General features: G+C 46.9%; 1 protein-coding gene across 2 annotated transcripts in view; it reads left to right on the top strand.

Annotated features, from left to right (window-relative positions):
* LOC106573570 (tubulin polymerization-promoting protein) overlaps positions 1 to 19,695 on the top strand; it is a 44,446-nt gene that overhangs the window by 6,454 nt on the left and 18,297 nt on the right. The window contains exons 1-3 of one of the 2 annotated variants that reach the window (XM_045696996.2): positions 16,084 to 16,159; positions 16,794 to 16,919; positions 19,308 to 19,652. In XM_045696996.2, coding sequence (XP_045552952.1) covers positions 16,146 to 16,159; positions 16,794 to 16,919; positions 19,308 to 19,652 — 485 coding nt within the window. In that variant the 5' untranslated portion in view covers positions 16,084 to 16,145. Of the gene's footprint in view, positions 1 to 16,083; positions 16,160 to 16,793; positions 16,920 to 19,307; positions 19,653 to 19,695 lie in introns of those variants that run through there. The other variant, XM_045697000.2, reaches the window with a different exon arrangement.

The raw sequence follows: 19,695 nt of genomic DNA, 5'->3' as shown, positions 1-19,695 counted from the left end.
ATTTTAGCAACCAGGAAATGTCAGGACGGTTTCTGCATATTGCACCTTCAATAGACACAATGCAGGGAAAAAACTACCCATGTAAAAGTAACAAAATACTTTCTCTGCTTATTTTCCACACCATCCAGTCTTAATTGTTAACATGAGGGTTTTGTAGACTGAATTAACTCTTTGGGTGTTTCCCTAATGGCACCCTATTCCCTACATAGTGCACTACTTTAGACAAGAGCCCAATAAGTAGTGCACTATATAGGGTGTCAGTTGGGATGCATCCTCTCGCACTAGCCTCTCCATTATCCTTAGTCTTGAACGTGATGGGTTTTTGAGGAGCCTGGCTGTATAGAAGACTGTGGTAGTTGAACACTTGAGACTTCACTGACTATAAAACAAGAGTTAAAAGATTCCTTTGTTCCAGATCGATTTTGCTGTAGTTCTCAGGGCACAAAGGGTGTCACAGAGCACTCTATCGTAGGGATGAGGGTGTCACAGAGCACTCTATCGTAGGGATGAGGGTGTCACAGAGCACTCTATCGTAGGGATGAGGGTGTCACAGAGCACTCTATTGTAGGGATGAGGGTGTCACAGAGCACTCTATCGTAGGGATGAGGGTGTCACAGAGCACTCTATCGTAGGGATGAGGGTGTCACAGAGCACTCTATCGTAGGGATGAGGGTGTCACAGAGCACTCTATCGTAGGGATGAGGGTGTCACAGAGCACTCTATCGTAGGGATGAGGGTGTCACAGACCACTCTATCGTAGGGATGAGGGTGTCACAGAGCACTCTATCGTAGGGATGAGGGTGTCACAGAGCACTCTATCGTAGGGATGAGGGTGTCACAGACCACTCTATCGTAGGGATGAGGGTGTCACAGAGCACTCTATCGTAGGGATGAGGGTGTCACAGAGCACTCTATCGTAGGGATGAGGGTGCCACAGACCACTCTATCGTAGGGATGAGGGTGTCACAGAGCACTCTATCGTAGGGATGAGGGTGTCACAGAGCACTCTATCGTAGGGATGAGGGTGTCACAGACCACTCTATCGTAGGGATGAGGGTGTCACAGACCACTCTATCGTAGGGATGAGGGTGTCACAGAGCACTCTATCGTAGGGATGAGGGTGTCACAGAGCACTCTATCGTAGGGATGAGGGTGTCACAGACCACTCTATCGTAGGGATGAGGGTGTCACAGAGCACTCTATCGTAGGGATGAGGGTGTCACAGACCACTCTATCGTAGGGATGAGGGTGTCACAGAGCACTCTATCGTAGGGATGAGGGTGTCACAGAGCACTCTATCGTAGGGATGAGGGTGTCACAGAGCACTCTATCGTAGGGATGAGGGTGCCACAGAGCACTCTATCGTAGGGATGAGGGTGTCACAGACCACTCTATCGTAGGGATGAGGGTGCCACAGAGCACTCTATCGTAGGGATGAGGGTGTCACAGAGCACTCTATCGTAGGGATGAGGGTGTCACAGACCACTCTATCGTAGGGATGAGGGTGTCACAGAGCACTCTATCGTAGGGATGAGGGTGTCACAGAGCACTCTATCGTAGGGATGAGGGTGTCACAGAGCACTCTATCGTAGGGATGAGGGTGTCACAGACCACTCTATCGTAGGGATGAGGGTGTCACAGAGCACTCTATCGTAGGGATGAGGGTGCCACAGACCACTCTATCGTAGGGATGAGGGTGTCACAGACCACTCTATCGTAGGGATGAGGGTGTCACAGAGCACTCTATCGTAGGGATGAGGGTGTCACAGGGCACTCTATCGTAGGGATGAGGGTGTCACAGACCACTCTATCGTAGGGATGAGGGTGTCACAGTAAATAAACAGCCTAAAGGCTTCCCCAAACACAAGTATGTGCACGGAGGGAAGTCAAGTCTGTCAGTACATGTAGATGGTTCCAGAGAAAGTGGAGTGAATTTGCTGGGAAAGTCTTGTTTGGCAGGATACAAGCTGAAACCAGATTGTGTGAAAGTTTCACATAGATCATCCAAGGTCCTGTACCACTAGTAGCAGGAATGTTGGGATATCAAATCACATTTGATTGGTCATCCAGCCTAGGGGTCATAGTGGTATAGAACTGGGTAGACTAGGGGTTATGGTGGTATAGAACTGGGTAGACTAGGGGTTATGGTGGTATAGAACTGGGTAGACTAGGGGTCATGGTGGTATAGAACTGGGTAGACTAGGGGTCATGGTGATATAGAACTGGGTAGACTAGGGGTCATGGTGATATAGAACTGGGTAGACTAGGGGTCATGGTGATATAGAACTGGGTAGACTAGGGGTCATGGTGGTATAGAACTGGGTAGACTAGGGGTCATGGTGGTATAGAACTGGGTAGACTAGGGGTCATGGTGGTATAGAACTGGGTAGACTAGGGGTCATGGTGATATAGAACTGGGTAGACTAGGGGTCATGGTGGTATAGAACTGGGTAGACTAGGGGTCATGGTGATATAGAACTGGGTAGACTAGGGGTCATGGTGGTATAGAACTGGGTAGACTAGGGGTCATGGTGGTATAGAACTGGGTAGACTAGGGGTCATGGTGATATAGAACTGGGTAGACTAGGGGTCATGGTGGTATAGAACTGGGTAGACTAGGGGTCATGGTGGTATAGAACTGGGTAGACTAGGGGTCATGGTGGTATAGAACTGGGTAGACTAGGGGTCATGGTGGTATAGAACTGGGTAGACTAGGGGTCATGGTGGTATAGAACTGGGTAGACTAGGGGTCATGGTGGTATAGAACTGGGTAGACTAGGGGTCATGGTGATATAGAACTGGGTAGACTAGGGGTCATGGTGGTATAGAACTGGGTAGACTAGGGGTCATGGTGGTATAGAACTGGGTAGACTAGGGGTCATGGTGATATAGAACTGGGTAGACTAGGGGTCATGGTGGTATAGAACTGGGTAGACTAGGGGTCATGGTGGTATAGAACTGGGTAGACTAGGGGTCATGGTGGTATAGAACTGGGTAGACTAGGGGTCATGGTGGTATAGAACTGGGTAGACTAGGGGTCATGGTGGTATAGAACTGGGTAGACTAGGGGTCATGGTGGTATAGAACTGGGTAGACTAGGGGTCATGGTGGTATAGAACTGGGTAGACTAGGGGTCATGGTGGTATAGAACTGGGTAGACTAGGGGTCATGGTGGTATAGAACTGGGTAGACTAGGGGTCATGGTGGTATAGAACTGGGTAGACTAGGGGTTATGGTGGTATAGAACTGGGTAGACTAGGGGTCATGGTGGTATAGAACTGGGTAGACTAGGGGTCATGGTGGTATAGAACTGGGTAGACTAGGGGTCATGGTGATATAGAACTGGGTAGACTAGGGGTCATGGTGGTATAGAACTGGGTAGACTAGGGGTCATGGTGGTATAGAACTGGGTAGACTAGGGGTCATGGTGGTATAGAACTGGGTAGACTAGGGGTCATGGTGGTATAGAACTGGGTAGACTAGGGGTCATTGTGATATAGAACTGGGTAGACTAGGGGTCATGGTGGTATAGAACTGGGTAGACTAGGGGTCATGGTGGTATAGAACTGGGTAGACTAGGGGTCATGGTGGTATAGAACTGGGTAGACTAGGGGTCATGGTGGTATAGAACTGGGTAGACTAGGGGTCATGGTGGTATAGAACTGGGTAGACTAGGGGTCATGGTGGTATAGAACTGGGTAGACTAGGGGTCATGGTGATATAGAACTGGGTAGACTAGGGGTCATGGTGGTATAGAACTGGGTAGACTAGGGGTCATGGTGGTATAGAACTGGGTAGACTAGGGGTCATGGTGGTATAGAACTGGGTAGACTAGGGGTCATGGTGGCATTGTACCACACATTCTGCTCTGATTGGCTGACAAGGCCACATTCAAGAGCAGTTGGCTGGCTGGGACTGATCTAGATGTAGAGCAGATGGGTTCACCACAGCATGCCCAGTCAGGGAGGGACACACAAACACACACAAACACACACACAGGCACTCATACGAATGCTTGAATGAACGAACACAAGGGTGCCCGCTCACAAGCAAACATGTACTCACGTCGCACGCACACACACACGCACACACACAGACACAGACACAAATCAACTTTTATTAGTCACATGCGCCGGATAGAACAGGAGACCTTACGGTGAAATGCTTCCTTACGTGCCCCTAACCGACAGTGTAGGTTCAAAAAATGCGGATAAGAATAAGAGATAAAAGTAACAAGTAATTAAAGAGGAGCAGTAAAAATTAACAATATATACAGGGGGGTGCCGGTACAGAGACAATGTGCCGGGGCACCGGTTAGTTGAGGTAGTATGTACATGTAGGTAGAGTTATTAATTAAAGTGACTATGCATAGATGACAACAGAGTGGCAGTGGTGTGGAAAGGGGGGGGCAATGCAAATAGTCTGGGTAGCCATTTGACTAGATGTTCAGGAGTCTTATGGCTTGGGGTAGAAGCTGTTTAGAAGCCTCTTGGACCTAGACTTGGCGCTCCGGTATCGCTTTCCGTGTGGTAGCAGAGAGAACAGTCTATGACTAGGGTGGCTGGAGTCTTTGACAATTTTTAGTGCTTTCCTCTGACACCGCCTGGTATAGAGATCCTCAAGTTAAGTGTGTGGTATTCTCATAATTTTTACGATTGGCTGTCTGCTTATTGTCTTGTGCTGACTATTCCCCCTCTCTTAAGAACAGTTCTTACCATGGCATGTTGTGTTGCTATTAATACCAGAGTTCAAAATGGGCCAATTTCTATAGTAAAGCAGTCATCTGTAAGCAGCAATGCATGGCCAGAAGGAGAGTATATGTAAGCAGGCAGTCATCCAGTCACTGATTTATCTCTTGAGATCTGGACTTAACCAAATGGCTTTTTTCCTTTGTAGTGGGACAGGAAACAGGCAGGCCTAAGACAGAGAGAAGACCGTACTACAGACTATCTGGCCAATGTGTCAGTATGGACTATACTCCACACTGTTGGGGGTTAATATGCCCAGTGCCTGGTTAATGCCATGGTAATTAACCTTTCATATACAGTAATGAAATCCTCTGTTAGATCCAAGCCACACCAACTGTCATTTCTGACCGTTATAATTGATGTAATATATTCATCACTGTAATCCAATCATCATCAATCATATGACATTTACATTACATTACATTTAAGTCATTTAGCAGACGCTCTTATCCAGAGCGACTTACAAAATGGTGCATTCACCTTATGATATCCAGTGGAACAACCACTTTACAATAGTGCATCTAAATCTTTTAAGGGGGGGGGTTAGAAGGATTACTTTATCCTATCCTAGGTATTCCTTAAAAAGGTGGGGTTTCAGGTGTCTCCGGAAGGTGGTGATTGACTCCCCTGTCCTGGCGTCGTGAGGGAGCTTGTTCCACCATTGGGGTGCCAGAGCAGCGAACAGTTTTGACTGGGCTGAGCGGGAACTGTGCTTCCTCAGAGGTAGGGGGGCCAGCAGGCCAGTGGTGGATGAACGCAGTGCCCTTGTTTGGGTGTAGGGCCTGATCAGAGCCTGAAGGTATGGAGGTGCCGTTCCCTTCACAGCTCCGTAGGCAATCACCATGGTCTTGTAGCGGATGCGAGCTTCAACTGGAAGCCAGTGGAGAGAGCGGAGGAGCGGGGTGACGTGAGAGAACTTGGGAAGGTTGAACACCAGACGGGCTGCGGCGTTCTGGATGAGTTGTAGGGTTGTATGACCTTCCAATCATAACATGTTTACTAAAATGTAAGGTAATAATATATTCTGTATTCACAGCCATGGACTAAATGAGACTTAAAGCTGCAATATGTTCCTTTTTGGGTGACCCAACCAAATTCACATAGAAATGTGTGTTATAGATCTGTCATGCTTATTGAAAGCAAGTCTAAGAGTGGTAGATTTGTTCTATGTGAGCTTCTCCTTCTTAACTTTTATTTTTGCATCTTTTACTTTAGGTTTTGTACACCAGTTTCAAACAGCTGAAAATACAATATTTTTGTTTATTGAAAAGATACTTCACAGCGGTTTAGATGGTAGAATGATTCTCTACACTAGCTTGTTTTGTCACATAAACTGAAATAGTTGTCAGTGCACAAAGGGTGTCACAGAGCACTCTATCATAGGGATGAGGGTGTCACAGAGCACTCTATCGTAGGGATGAGGGTGTCACAGAGCACTCTATCGTAGGGATGAGGGTGTCACAGAGCACTCTATCGTAGGGATGAGGGTGTCACAGAGCACTCTATCGTAGGGATGAGGGTGTCACAGAGCACTCTATCGTAGGGATGAGGGTGTCACAGAGCACTCTATCATAGGGATGAGGGTGTCACAGAGCACTCTATCGTAGGGATGAGGGTGTCACAGAGCACTCTATCGTAGGGATGAGGGTGTCACAGAGCACTCTATCATAGGGATGAGGGTGTCACAGACCACTCTATCATAGGGATGAGGGTGTCACAGAGCACTCTATCGTAGGGATGAGGGTGTCACAGAGCACTCTATCATAGGGATGAGGGTGTCACAGACCACTCTATCGTAGGGATGAGGGTGTCACAGAGCACTCTATCATAGGGATGAGGGTGTCACAGAGCACTCTATCGTAGGGATGAGGGTGTAACAGAGCACTCTATCGTAGGGATGAGGGTGTCACAGAGCACTCTATCGTAGGGATGAGGGTGTCACAGAGCACTCTATCGTAGGGATGAGGGTGTCACAGACCACTCTATCGTAGGGATGAGGGTGTAACAGAGCACTCTATCGTAGGGATGAGGGTGTCACAGAGCACTCTATCGTAGGGATGAGGGTGTCACAGACCACTCTATCATAGGGATGAGGGTGCCACAGAGCACTCTATCGTAGGGATGAGGGTGTAACAGAGCACTCTATCGTAGGGATGAGGGTGTCACAGAGCACTCTATCGTAGGGATGAGGGTGTCACAGAGCACTCTATCGTAGGGATGAGGGTGTCACAGACCACTCTATCGTAGGGATGAGGGTGTCACAGAGCACTCTATCGTAGGGATGAGGGTGTCACAGACCACTCTATCGTAGGGATGAGGGTGTCACAGAGCACTCTATCGTAGGGATGAGGGTGTCACAGAGCACTCTATCGTAGGGATGAGGGTGCCACAGACCACTCTATCGTAGGGATGAGGGTGTCACAGAGCACTCTATCGTAGGGATGAGGGTGTCACAGACCACTCTATCGTAGGGATGAGGGTGTCACAGTAAATAAACAGCCTAAAGTCTTCCCCAAACACAAGTATGTGCACGGAGGGAAGTCAAGTCTGTCAGTACATGTAGATGGTTCCAGAGAAAGTGGAGTGAATTTGCTGGAAAGTCTTGTTTGGCAGGATACAAGCTGAAACCAGATTGTGTGAAAGTTTCACATAGATCATCCAAGGTCCTGTACCACTAGTAGCAGGAATGTTGGGATATCAAATCACATTTGATTGGTCATCCAGCCTAGGGGTCATAGTGGTATAGAACTGGGTAGACTAGGGGTTATGGTGGTATAGAACTGGGTAGACTAGGGGTTATGGTGGTATAGAACTGGGTAGACTAGGGGTCATGGTGGTATAGAACTGGGTAGACTAGGGGTCATGGTGGTATAGAACTGGGTAGACTAGGGGTCATGGTGGTATAGAACTGGGTAGACTAGGGGTCATGGTGGTATAGAACTGGGTAGACTAGGGGTCATGGTGGTATAGAACTGGGTAGACTAGGGGTCATGGTGGTATAGAACTGGGTAGACTAGGGGTCATGGTGGTATAGAACTGGGTAGACTAGGGGTCATGGTGGTATAGAACTGGGTAGACTAGGGGTTATGGTGGTATAGAACTGGGTAGACTAGGGGTCATGGTGATATAGAACTGGGTAGACTAGGGGTCATGGTGGTATAGAACTGGGTAGACTAGGGGTCATGGTGGTATAGAACTGGGTAGACTAGGGGTCATGGTGGTATAGAACTGGGTAGACTAGGGGTCATGGTGGTATAGAACTGGGTAGACTAGGGGTCATGGTGGCATTGTACCACACATTCTGCTCTGATTGGCTGACAAGGCCACATTCAAGAGCAGTTGGCTGGCTGGGACTGATCTAGATGGAGAGCAGATGGGTTCACCACAGCATGCCCAGTCAGGGAGGGACACACAAACACACACAAACACACACACAGGCACTCATACGAATGCTTGAATGAACGAACACAAGGGTGCCCGCTCACAAGCAAACATGTACTCACGTCGCACGCACACACACACACGCACACACACAGACACAGACACAAATCAACTTTTATTAGTCACATGCGCCGGATAGAACAGGAGACCTTACGGTGAAATGCTTCCTTACGTGCCCCTAACCGACAGTGTAGGTTCAAAAAATGCGGATAAGAATAAGAGATAAAAGTAACAAGTAATTAAAGAGGAGCAGTAAAAATTAACAATATATACAGGGGGGTGCCGGTACAGAGACAATGTGCCGGGGCACCGGTTAGTTGAGGTAGTATGTACATGTAGGTAGAGTTATTAATTAAAGTGACTATGCATAGATGACAACAGAGTGGCAGTGGTGTGGAAAGGGGGGGGCAATGCAAATAGTCTGGGTAGCCATTTGACTAGATGTTCAGGAGTCTTATGGCTTGGGGTAGAAGCTGTTTAGAAGCCTCTTGGACCTAGACTTGGCGCTCCGGTATCGCTTTCCGTGTGGTAGCAGAGAGAACAGTCTATGACTAGGGTGGCTGGAGTCTTTGACAATTTTTAGTGCTTTCCTCTGACACCGCCTGGTATAGAGATCCTCAAGTTAAGTGTGTGGTATTCTCATAATTTTTACGATTGGCTGTCTGCTTATTGTCTTGTGCTGACTATTCCCCCTCTCTTAAGAACAGTTCTTACCATGGCATGTTGTGTTGCTATTAATACCAGAGTTCAAAATGGGCCAATTTCTATAGTAAAGCAGTCATCTGTAAGCAGCAATGCATGGCCAGAAGGAGAGTATATGTAAGCAGGCAGTCATCCAGTCACTGATTTATCTCTTGAGATCTGGACTTAACCAAATGGCTTTTTTCCTTTGTAGTGGGACAGGAAACAGGCAGGCCTAAGACAGAGAGAAGACCGTACTACAGACTATCTGGCCAATGTGTCAGTATGGACTATACTCCACACTGTTGGGGGTTAATATGCCCAGTGCCTGGTTAATGCCATGGTAATTAACCTTTCATATACAGTAATGAAATCCTCTGTTAGATCCAAGCCACACCAACTGTCATTTCTGACCGTTATAATTGATGTAATATATTCATCACTGTAATCCAATCATCATCATCAATCATATGATCTTCCAATCATAACATGTTTACTAAAATGTAAGGTAATAATATATTCTGTATTCACAGCCATGGACTAAATGAGACTTAAAGCTGCAATATGTTCCTTTTTGGGTGACCCAACCAAATTCACATAGAAATGTGTGTTATAGATCTGTCATGCTTATTGAAAGCAAGTCTAAGAGTGGTAGATTTGTTCTATGTGAGCTTCTCCTTCTTAACTTTCATTTTTGCATCTTTTACTTTAGGTTTTGTACACCAGTTTCAAACAGCTGAAAATACAATATTTTTGTTTATTGAAAAGATATTTCACAGCGGTTTAGATGGTAGAATGATTCTCTACACTAGCTTGTTTTGTCACATAAACTGAAATAGTTGTCAGTGCACAAAGGGTGTAACAGAGCACTCTATCATAGGGATGAGGGTGTCACAGAGCACTCTATCGTAGGGATGAGGGTGTCACAGAGCACTCTATCGTAGGGATGAGGGTGTCACAGAGCACTCTATCGTAGGGATGAGGGTGTCACAGAGCACTCTATCGTAGGGATGAGGGTGTCACAGAGCACTCTATCGTAGGGATGAGGGTGTCACAGAGCACTCTATCGTAGGGATGAGGGTGTAACAGAGCACTCTGTCGTAGGGATGAGGGTGTCACAGAGCACTCTATCGTAGGGATGAGGGTGTCACAGAGCACTCTATCGTAGGGATGAGGGTGTCACAGAGCACTCTATCGTAGGGATGAGGGTGTAACAGAGCACTCTATCGTAGGGATGAGGGTGTCACAGAGCACTCTATCGTAGGGATGAGGGTGTCACAGAGCACTCTATCGTAGGGATGAGGGTGTCACAGAGCACTCTATCGTAGGGATGAGGGTGTCACAGAGCACTCTATCGTAGGGATGAGGGTGTCACAGAGCACTCTATCGTAGGGATGAGGGTGTCACAGAGCACTCTATCGTAGGGATGAGGGTGTCACAGAGCACTCTATCGTAGGGATGAGGGTGTCACAGACCACTCTATCGTAGGGATGAGGGTGTCACAGACCACTCTATCGTAGGGATGAGGGTGTCACAGAGCACTCTATCGTAGGGATGAGGGTGTCACAGAGCACTCTATCGTAGGGATGAGGGTGCCACAGACCACTCTATCGTAGGGATGAGGGTGTCACAGACCACTCTATCGTAGGGATGAGGGTGTCACAGAGCACTCTATCGTAGGGATGAGGGTGTCACAGAGCACTCTATCGTAGGGATGAGGGTGCCACAGAGCACTCTATCGTAGGGATGAGGGTGTCACAGACCACTCTATCGTAGGGATGAGGGTGTCACAGAGCACTCTATCGTAGGGATGAGGGTGCCACAGACCACTCTATCGTAGGGATGAGGGTGTCACAGACCACTCTATCGTAGGGATGAGGGTGTCACAGAGCACTCTATCGTAGGGATGAGGGTGTCACAGAGCACTCTATCGTAGGGATGAGGGTGTCACAGAGCACTCTATCGTAGGGATGAGGGTGTCACAGAGCACTCTATCGTAGGGATGAGGGTGCCACAGACCACACTATCGTAGGGATGAGGGTGTCACAGACCACTCTATCGTAGGGATGAGGGTGCCACAGACCACTCTATCGTAGGGATGAGGGTGTCACAGACCACTCTATCGTAGGGATGAGGGTGTCACAGAGCACTCTATCGTAGGGATGAGGGTGCCACAGACCACACTATCGTAGGGATGAGGGTGTCACAGACCACTCTATCGTAGGGATGAGGGTGCCACAGACCACTCTATCGTAGGGATGAGGGTGTCACAGAGCACTCTATCGTAGGGATGAGGGTGTAACAGAGCACTCTATCGTAGGGATGAGGGTGTCACAGAGCACTCTATCGTAGGGATGAGGGTGCCACAGACCACTCTATCGTAGGGATGAGGGTGTCACAGAGCACTCTATCGTAGGGATGAGGGTGTCACAGAGCACTCTATCGTAGGGATGAGGGTGCCACAGACCACTCTATCGTAGGGATGAGGGTGTCACAGAGCACTCTATCGTAGGGATGAGGGTGTCACAGAGCACTCTATCGTAGGGATGAGGGTGTAACAGAGCACTCTATCGTAGGGATGAGGGTGTAACAGAGCACTCTATCGTAGGGATGAGGGTGTCACAGAGCACTCTATCGTAGGGATGAGGGTGTCACAGACCACTCTATCGTAGGGATGAGGGTGTCACAGAGCACTCTATCGTAGGGATGAGGGTGTCACAGACCACTCTATCGTAGGGATGAGGGTGCCACAGACCACACTATCGTAGGGATGAGGGTGTCACAGACCACTCTATCGTAGGGATGAGGGTGTCACAGAGCACTCTATCGTAGGGATGAGGGTGTCACAGACCACTCTATCGTAGGGATGAGGGTGTCACAGACCACTCTATCGTAGGGATGAGGGTGTCACAGAGCACTCTATCGTAGGGATGAGGGTGTCACAGACCACACTATCGTAGGGATGAGGGTGTAACAGAGCACTCTATCGTAGGGATGAGGGTGTCACAGAGCACTCTATCGTAGGGATGAGGGTGTCACAGAGCACTCTATCGTAGGGATGAGGGTGTCACAGAGCACTCTATCGTAGGGATGAGGGTGTCACAGACCACACTATCGTAGGGATGAGGGTGTCACAGAGCACTCTATCGTAGGGATGAGGGTGTCACAGACCACACTATCGTAGGGATGAGGGTGTCACAGAGCACTCTATCGTAGGGATGAGGGTGTCACAGACCACACTATCGTAGGGATGAGGGTGTCACAGAGCACTCTATCGTAGGGATGAGGGTGTCACAGAGCACTCTATCGTAGGGATGAGGGTGTCACAGAGCACTCTATCGTAGGGATGAGGGTGTCACAGAGCACTCTATCGTAGGGATGAGGGTGTCACAGAGCACTCTATCGTAGGGATGAGGGTGTCACAGAGCACTATCGTAGGGATGAGGGTGTCACAGAGCACTCTATCGTAGGGATGAGGGTGTCACAGAGCACTCTATCGTAGGGATGAGGGTGTCACAGAGCACTCTATCGTAGGGATGAGGGTGTCACAGGGCACTCTATCGTAGGGATGAGGGTGTCACAGAGCACTCTATCGTAGGGATGAGGGTGTCACAGAGCACTCTATCGTAGGGATGAGGGTGTCACAGAGCACTCTATCGTAGGGATGAGGGTGTCACAGAGCACTCTATCGTAGGGATGAGGGTGTCACAGGGCACTCTATCGTAGGGATGAGGGTGTCACAGAGCACTCTATCGTAGGGATGAGGGTGTCACAGAGCACTCTATCGTAGGGATGAGGGTGTCACAGAGCACTCTGTCGTAGGGATGAGGGTGTCACAGAGCACTCTATCGTAGGGATGAGGGTGTCACAGGGCACTCTATCGTAGGGATGAGGGTGTCACAGAGCACTCTATCGTAGGGATGAGGGTGTCACAGAGCACTCTATCGTAGGGATGAGGGTGTCACAGAGCACTCTGTCGTAGGGATGAGGGTGTCACAGAGCACTCTGTCGTAGGGATGAGGGTGTCACAGAGCACTCTGTCGTAGGGATGAGGGTGTCACAGAGCACTCTATCGTAGGGATGAGGGTGTCACAGAGCACTCTGTCGTAGGGATGAGGGTGTCACAGAGCACTCTATCGTAGGGATGAGGGTGTCACAGAGCACTCTATCGTAGGGATGAGGGTGTCACAGACCACTCTATCGTAGGGATGAGGGTGCCACAGACCACTCTATCGTAGGGATGAGGGTGCCACAGAGCACTCTATCGTAGGGATGAGGGTGTCACAGAGCACTCTATCGTAGGGATGAGGGTGTCACAGAGCACTCTATCGTAGGGATGAGGGTGTCACAGAGCACTCTATCGTAGGGATGAGGGTGTCACAGAGCACTCTATCGTAGGGATGAGGGTGTCACAGAGCACTCTATCGTAGGGATGAGGGTGTCACAGAGCACTCTATCGTAGGGATGAGGGTGTCACAGTAAATAAACAGCCTAAAGTCTTCCCCAAACACAAGTATGTGCACGGAGGGAAGTCAAGTCTGTCAGTACATGTAGATGGTTCCAGAGAAAGTGGAGTGAATTTGCTGGGAAAGTCTTGTTTGGCAGGATACAAGCTGAAACCAGATTGTGTGAAAGTTTCACATAGATCATCCAAGGTCCTGTACCACTAGTAGCAGGAATGTTGGGATATCAAATCACATTTGATTGGTCATATACACATATTTAACAGATGTTATTGGTCACATACACATATTTAACAGATGTTATTGGTCATATACACATATTTAACAGATGTTATTGGTCATATACACATATTTAGCAGATGTGATTGGTCAGATACACATATTTAGCAGATGTTATTGGTCACATACACATATTTAACAGATGTTATTGGTCACATACACATATTTAACAGATGTTATTGGTCATATACACATATTTAGCAGATGTTATTGGTCATATACACATATTTAGCAGATGTTATTGGTCACATACACATATTTAACAGATGTTATTGGTCACATACACATATTTAACAGATGTTATTGGTCACATACACATATTTAACAGATGTTATTGGTCATATACACATATTTAACAGATGTTATTGGTCAGATACACATATTTAACAGATGTTATTGGTCAGATACACATATTTAACAGATGTTATTGGTCAGATACACATATTTAACAGATGTTATTGGTCACATACACATATTTAACAGATGTTATTGGTCAGATACACATTTAACAGATGTTATTGGTCAGATACACATATTTAACAGATGTTATTGGTCAGATACACATATTTAACAGATGTTATTGGTCAGATACACATATTTAACAGATGTTATTGGTCATATACACATATTTAACAGATGTTATTGGTCACATACACATATTTAACAGATGTTATTGGTCATATACACATATTTAACAGATGTTATTGGTCATATACACATATTTAGCAGATGTTATTGGTCATATACACATATTTAACAGATGTTATTTGTCAGATACACATATTTAACAGATGTTATTGGTCAGATACACATATTTAACAGATGTTATTGGTCATATACACATATTTAACAGATGTTATTTGTCAGATACACATATTTAACAGATGTTATTGGTCATATACACATTTAACAGATGTTATTGGTCATATACACATATTTAGCAGATGTTATTGGTCACATACACATATTTAACAGATGTTATTGCGGGTGTAGCGAAATGCTTGGTCATGTCACTGTTTTTATTAATGTGTGGAAGAGAGATGCTGTTAAACTCTTTATGTGTACTCTATAATACAGTTCTTTGTTTTTTCCTGAAGTTGGGAGTTCAGTAGTTGAATGGTTGGTCACTAGATCTGTTTAGGTTTCAAGGGTAACTGTTTAAATACTTACCAAGTTAGAGCTATAACACTTAACTTAACAAGTCCCAAAAGTCACCCTATTTCATATACGTATAGTGTACTACTTTTCACCAGGGCCCTATATAGTGCACTACTTTAGACCAGAGCTCTATTGGCCCTAGTCAACACTAAGTCATGCACTATATAGGGCATAGGGTGTCATTTGGGATACTGTATTGGCCAGAGTCCTGGACGACCCATGCCAGCACCTCAACCCCCCTAACACCAACGGTAGCACCCAGCGACGTCACCCACCATGTGTGTATGTGTGAAGAGACGGCCATGGGACTCAGAGCCAGACAGAGCTGTCACAGTGCTGTCACAGTGCTGTCACAATGGCTCCCCAGTGTCCCTCGTTCTCAATGACATGATTGATAGACATTAATTATCGCTTGTTTTCCCTGTAAGAATGGACCTGTGAAACGTAATGCCCTTACTCAGGGTCCATCTGGGGTTTTCTGTACTTAGAGTTCATTTATGTGCTTGATTTGTAGCTGTGTCTTGTAAACAAAACCCCCGTTTTGCCACCCATGGTGCCGTACCACCCATGTAGTGCTGAAGGAGGCTGGGGGTGTATTGAATGACAACAACTATCCAGTCTTCACTCCTCTATATTTTTGAAAATTAGAGTGACAGTTGAAATCAGTTGGAGAAGAAGTTTAAATCTTCTGGAATATAAAAGTTGTCTGTCCGTATTCTGGACCTCTAGATAGATAACAGAACTGCTGTCTGGGAGCAGTCAGAACTGACAAACTGCGTGTGTCGGGGGGGGGGGGGACTTTGCTGTGGTGTACTTTGCCATGGCAACACGGGTTCTGCGAGGCTGCTGAGTGGTTACTGTAGTTCACCATGGGAACGACTTGGTGAGCACAATCCTTATTTACTTCAGTGGTACAACATTATCAGTAAGTCATCAGTATCTTCCTAAAACAAAGCTTTGTTGAAAATCTGATACCTGTCATTGGTTACTCTTTTCAAATCTACACAAGGTATTTAAATGAGACATGTAACATGGAATAAAATACCTGCGTGTGTCTTTATTAATGTAGATGTGATCTGTGATCCAGGAGTGTTTTATGCCGTGTTTATCTGAATGCCGCTTGTCTTGCTGTGTGTAGACACAAATGGTGATGACGGTGATGTGTTTGAAGAGGGCTCCCGCTCCTCAGACTGACTGAAAGCATCTGGAGAGAGAGGCTGTGTCCCAAACGGCACCCTGTTCTGTATAGTGCATGACTTTTGGGACGTAGCCAGAGAAAGACTGTTGTAAAACAAGCCCTTAACAGGAGAGGGGCTCGGCTATAGCCAGCCTTTAAAAAGGAAGGCAGTCAGGTTTTATCAGTTGGGGTGAAGAAATGAGAAACAGGAGGTAAGACAGCTGTGGCAGGACATGACTTTGTTGTCTGTTAGGGTTTTAACTGTAGTACTGTTTACTGACCAATACTGTATGTATTTGTTTTTAATCTAAACTATAAGTATTTAGGTTATACTATAAGGTGTTATTTGTATTGACATGCTATTACTAGTTTAGTGCTTTGGATTTGGTGCCAAGTACATAATGAAATATGTCTTCATCCCAAATGGCACCCTATTCCCTATATAGTGCACTACTTTTGACCAGCGCCTTATGGGTAAGTAGTATCCTATATAGGGAATAGGGTGCCGTTTGGGATGTGGTTGTTATCACTGGATGGGTCATAAATATGTGGACAGTAGAAGAAGGGTGATTAATAAGTCTGAAGGCCTCACAATGTGAAAGTAGGAGCACTCACAGTCCCGCACTTTGCACTTTGCTTTCAGACTTTGATGAACAATGGGCTATCACTTTTTCCACTTTCGTTCTTGTCCACACACACACACACACACACACACACACACACACACACACACACACACACACACACACACACACACACACACACACACACACACACACACACACACACAGAGAAAGACTGTGAACATCACAGTCACTTACAATGTTCATTGAATCTTTTTCACAGCACAAAGAAACTAAGAGAGTCACCTAGTCCAAGCAGTGTAGAGGGGGAGATCACCTACTGCAGCGCCATGGCTGACCCAAAGCTGGCTGACCCAAAGCTGGCTGACCCAAAGCTGGCTGAACTAAGGTAAATAGTCACAGATGTCTCTGAATATGCTGTTGTATCATCATCAATGCCCAACATTTCTTCAATCAGTCTGCCTCTCTCTAAACTGTTCTATCACCTCACGATCACAGTGAAACACAGCAGTTTGAAACAGTAGAAATACTGGCTGTGTGTGTGTGTGTGTGTGTGTGTGTGTGTGTGTGTCTGCTCTTGAATACCAGAGATCTATTAATAATCATCACCTCCATGCCAGAACACTTACGACATCTGCCCATTCACAGTCAGCCTGGGCTCACACCACTGACAACTAGCTGAGCTAAAGCTCTGCCTCCAGCCTCCTGCCTCCAGCCTCCAGCTAGCACACTGAGTTAGCGGTGAGAGAGAGAGAACCAGAGCCAATGAAACAAGCCTTGGGTTAGAGACAGTGTGTTTTCACAGGGGAACAAGAGGACCCAAGTCAAACCACTACGGCTGTCTGTACAGCTGTCCTAACATTGTCCCCAGGCTAAGCCCTTGTCCAAAATGGGACCCTATTCTCTACATAGTGCATGACTCGTAGGGTCTGATGAACAAGATTAGAGCTGCCCCTACAGTCATCTCCTTCACTTACAGTCATCTCCTTCACCTACAGTCATCTACAGTCATCTCCTTCACCTACAGTCATCTCCTTCACCTACAGTCATCTCCTTGACCTACAGTCATCTCCTTCACCTACAGTCATCTACAGTCATCTCCTTCACCTACAGTCATCTCCTTCACCTACAGTCATCTCCTTCACCTACAGTCTTCTCCTTCGCCTACAGTCTTCTCCTTCGCCTACAGTCATCTCCTTCGCCTACAGTCATCTCCTTCACCTACAGTCATCTCCTTCGCCTACAGTCATCTCCTTTGCCTACAGTCATCTCCTTTGCCTACAGTCATCTCCTTTGCCTAAAGTCATCTCCTTTGCCTACAGTCATCTCCTTCACCTACAGTCATCTACAGTCATCTCCTTCACCTACAGTCATCTCCTTCACCTACAGTCATCTCCTTCACCTACAGTCATCTCCTTCACCTACAGTCATCTACAGTCATCTCCTTCACCTACAGTCATCTCCTTCACCTACAGTCATCTCCTTCACCTACAGTCATATCTTTGACCTACAGTCATCTCCTTCACCTACAGTCATCTCCTTCACCTACAGTCATCTACTTCATCTACAGTCATCTCCTTCACCTACAGTCATCTCCTTCACCTACAGTAATCTCCTTCACCTACGGTCATGTCCTTCACCTACGGTCATCTCCTTCATCTCCTTCGCAAGCAGTCATCTCCTTGACCTACAGTCATCTCCTTCACCTACAGTCATCTCCTTCACCTACAGTCATATCTTTGACCTACAGTCATCTCCTTCACCTACAGTCATCTCCTTCACCTACAGTCATCTCCTTCACCTACAGTCATCTCCTTCACCTACAGTCATCTCCTTCACCTACAGTCATATCTTTGACCTACAGTCATATCTTTGACCTACAGTCATCTCCTTCACCTACAGTCATCTCCTTCACCTACAGTCATCTCCTTCAACTACAGTCATCTCTTTCACCTACAGTCATCTCCTTCATCTCTTTCACCTACAGTCATCTCCTTCATCTCCTTCGCCTACAGTCATCTCCTTCACCTACAGTCATCTCCTTCGCCTACAGTCATCTCCTTCAACTACAGTCAGGATCATAGCATGATGCAGTAGAGATGCGAATTCCCCTTTTCTGCTCCAGACCTGTTATGTCCCAGTCCGCCTATACTAACACAGTGGTTTAACACAGGAGACAGAGCTGTTATTATGTCCCAGTCCACCTTTACTAACACAGTGGTTTAACACAAGAGACACAGAGCTGTTATTATGTCCCAGTCCACCTGTATTAACACAGTGGTTTAACACAGGAGACACAGAGCTGTTATTATGTCCCAGTCCACCTGTACTAACACAGTGGTTTAACACAGGAGACACAGAGCTGGTATTATGTCCCAGTCCACCTGTACTAACACAGTGGTTTAACACAGGAGACACAGAGCTGTTATTATGTCCCAGTCCACCTGTATTAACACAGTGGTTTAACACAGGAGACAGAGCTGTTATTATGTCCCAGTCCACCTTTACTAACACAGTGGTTTAACACAGGAGACACAGAGCTGTTATTATGTCCCAGTCCACCTGTATTAACACAGTGGTTTAACACAGGAGACAGCTGTTATTATGTCCCAGTCCACCTTTACTAACACAGTGGTTTAACACAGGAGACACAGAGCTGGTATTATGTCCCACATACTTAACTCATGTACAGTATGTAAATCTGTTTCACATAGACAGGAAAACCACACATCCTGGCTCTTCAGCTAATAGTATCGGTCTCTTTCCTCTTCCTCAGAGACAGCATGGCAGATTTTACAGTTCAGACGGCCAAGCACTCCAACCCTCCAATCTCCTCCACTCCCCTGCGTCCACCCAGCGAACAGCAGTCCAAGGACCGGGCCTCCAAAAGGCTTTCCTCCGAGTCCAACGGGACCAGCGAGGGTGGGGCAGGGTCGCGGACGCCCGTGGAGATAACCGCACTGGAGGAGTCATTCCGGCGCTTCGCCATCCACGGCGACACGCGTGCCACAGGAAAGGACATGCATGGCAAGAACTGGTCCAAGCTGTGCAAGGACTGCGGCATCATCGACGGAAAAACTGTCACCCTCACGGACGTGGATATCGTCTTCACTAAAGTCAAGTAAGGAAAGCTTTTCTAGTAGGCTGTGTCCCAAATGGCGTAG

Source organism: Salmo salar, chromosome 02 (genome assembly GCF_965601325.2).
Source record: "Salmo salar chromosome 02, fSalSal1, whole genome shotgun sequence".
In the NCBI taxonomy this organism is placed as follows: Eukaryota; Metazoa; Chordata; class Actinopteri; order Salmoniformes; family Salmonidae; genus Salmo; species Salmo salar.
Note: the sequence above shows the minus strand (reverse complement) of the source record. Positions and strands in the feature narration are given on the sequence as shown.